The 2,164-nt window shown below is 31.1% G+C and overlaps 1 protein-coding gene across 3 annotated transcripts; it reads left to right on the forward strand.

Moving 5' to 3' along the window:
• Nucleotides 1-786: 786 nt before the first annotated feature.
• On the forward strand, nucleotides 787-1,886 carry LOC113857946 (two-component response regulator ARR5-like). 3 transcript variants are annotated; one of them, XM_027490287.1, is made up of 5 exons: nucleotides 787-986; nucleotides 1,089-1,177; nucleotides 1,261-1,341; nucleotides 1,435-1,505; nucleotides 1,619-1,886. In XM_027490287.1, the coding sequence occupies exons 1-5, from the start codon at nucleotides 824-826 to the stop codon at nucleotides 1,884-1,886; spliced, it is 672 nt and encodes a 223-aa protein (XP_027346088.1). In that variant the 5' UTR covers nucleotides 787-823. The 3 variants fall into 3 exon arrangements, with proteins under 3 accessions (XP_027346088.1, XP_027346089.1, XP_027346090.1); XM_027490288.1 differs by having other exon boundaries at nucleotides 824-986; nucleotides 1,264-1,341; XM_027490289.1 differs by having other exon boundaries at nucleotides 824-986; nucleotides 1,089-1,174.
• The last annotated feature ends 278 nt before the right edge of the window (nucleotides 1,887-2,164 follow it).

The raw sequence follows: 2,164 nt of genomic DNA on the forward strand, positions 1-2,164 counted from the left end.
AGAAGGAAAAGAGGATGTGAAGATTTTGCCATTTCTTAATAGATTTTATTTTTTGAAAGCGACCTTCTATTACAGATAAATATTTAATGATATAAAATATATATGTTTTAGACTGAAAATTTTAAGAATTTTTGTTAATGTGAATGCTAGTCAGTGTAATTTTGCACACCAAATAAAAATAATACTTATTTAAAAATCAACATTGCTTAATTTTTATATTTAAAAGTATTTCTATTATTTATCTTTTTTGTTATTTTATGTTATGTGACTTTTTTATATTAAACATTTATTTTAATTTTATTTTATATTCTTATTATTACTTATGTTTACTTAAATTTTAATCCATTGTATTAAATTAAAGATATATTTTATAGATAAACTAAAATTTATTATCAATATAATGTAATTATAATTGGATTTTATTTTTAAAATTTTAAATTTTGATACATCATATGAATAAAAATTATGGGTATTAATTAAAATAATTTATTTTTATAATTTTGACAATTTTTACTTCTTTAAATTATTCTACCTTAATTTAATAAAACATTTATTATTTTTAATTTTGTTTTTATTTGTTTTGAATAACAAATATGTTAATTTTTTATATTTTCACAAACATTTATTAGAAATGTTTTATATAGAAAGGTAAAAAGAAATGGTGACGTGACATGATAATTGATGAATGGATAGAAGAACATATCGTGTTACATTTTTACCTTATACTAAGCCGTATTTAAGATCTAACTAAGCACCCGCTTTACGTTAAGGATTCCTTCGTCTCTCTCTCTCTTCTTCACTTTGCCTCTGTTTGAAGCAAGTGATGGAGCTTGATGGCGTCGTTTCTCGGCCGAGGATGTTGGAAAACATTAACGGCTTTGATCTGTCACCGGATGAATCCGAAGAGGTTCACGTTCTTGCCGTCGATGACAGCCTCGTTGATCGCAAGGTCATTGAGCACCTGCTCAAAGTCTTAGCTTGTAAAGGTTCGTCCTTTCAAATAATAATAATAAAGCTTACTAAATTTTGATTTTCCCTTCAGGGAATTTGTTGGGATTGAAGAATTTTATTTTGTTGGGAAACTGCAGTTACTGCTGTTGACAGTGGACTAAGAGCGCTCCAATTCCTTGGACTATTGGACGAACAAAAAATGCACACTGAATCAAATGGTTTTGTTGTATGTATCAATCATAGGGAATTCGATTTCATCCAATAATCAATTTTCTCTCCTAAACCTTTGCTTTGTGTTATTTTCCCAAGCAGCGTTTAAAGGTGGATCTAATCATCACAGACTACTGTATGCCCGGAATGACCGGTTATGAGCTGCTCAAGAAAATCAAGGTTACATTTACAATAATGTTAAATATAACTGTAAAGTAAGAGTATATTTTTCTCTGAACCGAAAGATGATTGAGGAGTGTTAAATTGGTGCAGGAATCGTCCACGTTCAGAGAAATTCCCGTTGTGATTATGTCCTCTGAAAACATTTTGCCGCGCATAGACAGGTATATCATATTTTTCTTCTTTTGATTCATATGTATTATTTATATATGTGAGTTTTTTTTTTAAAAGATAGTTTTCTGAAACATGAATTGATTCCGATTGAGAAATTGTGTAGATGTTTGGAAGAGGGTGCAGAGGATTTCATAGTGAAGCCAGTGAAGTTATCTGACGTGAAACGTTTGAAGGATTACATGACAACGAAGGAGATTAGGGGTGGAAGCCAAGAAAACAGAGTGGGTGGTGGCATCAACAAAAGGAAGCTACCACAAGGAACTTCTGACGTGTCATCATCACCACCGTCCAGTCCCTCATCGACACTTTCATCTTCTCCCTCAGTGATTGATTCTCCAATCAGACGGATCAAAATGACCAGCACTGATTGACACTGTTAATTTGCATTTTCCTTCTATGCCTGCGATCTATATGTTCTTTTTTCTTTTGGATTTGTTGTTTTCCTCTTTTGGGGGTTCAAACTGCAATTGCCTTCCCGTTATCTGTAACGGTTTTTGTTGCTCTACCCTGTTCTTATCTTAAGTTATTTTGTTTGTTTGTATGAAGGTGGGTTAATTCAGTTTATTGACTCACTGAAAATGATTAATTAACTGACTACGTTACTGTTTTTTCGTCTTTTGGAAAAGGTAAAACTAAAGGAAAAAAGTTT

This window comes from Abrus precatorius, unplaced genomic scaffold (assembly GCF_003935025.1).
Source record: "Abrus precatorius isolate BTA unplaced genomic scaffold, Abrus_2018 Scaffold2, whole genome shotgun sequence".
NCBI lineage: Eukaryota > Viridiplantae > Streptophyta > Magnoliopsida > Fabales > Fabaceae > Abrus > Abrus precatorius.

Bases quoted from the DNA above. Each gene is read 5' to 3' on its own strand.
- LOC113857946 (XM_027490287.1), top strand. From the start codon at position 824: ATGGAGCTTGATGGCGTCGTTTCTCGGCCGAGGATGTTGGAAAACATT. The intron at 1,342-1,434 runs GTTACATTTACA...AAATTGGTGCAG, and splicing joins AGCTGCTCAAGAAAATCAAG to GAATCGTCCACGTTCAGAGA. The intron at 1,506-1,618 runs GTATATCATATT...GAAATTGTGTAG, and splicing joins ATTTTGCCGCGCATAGACAG to ATGTTTGGAAGAGGGTGCAG.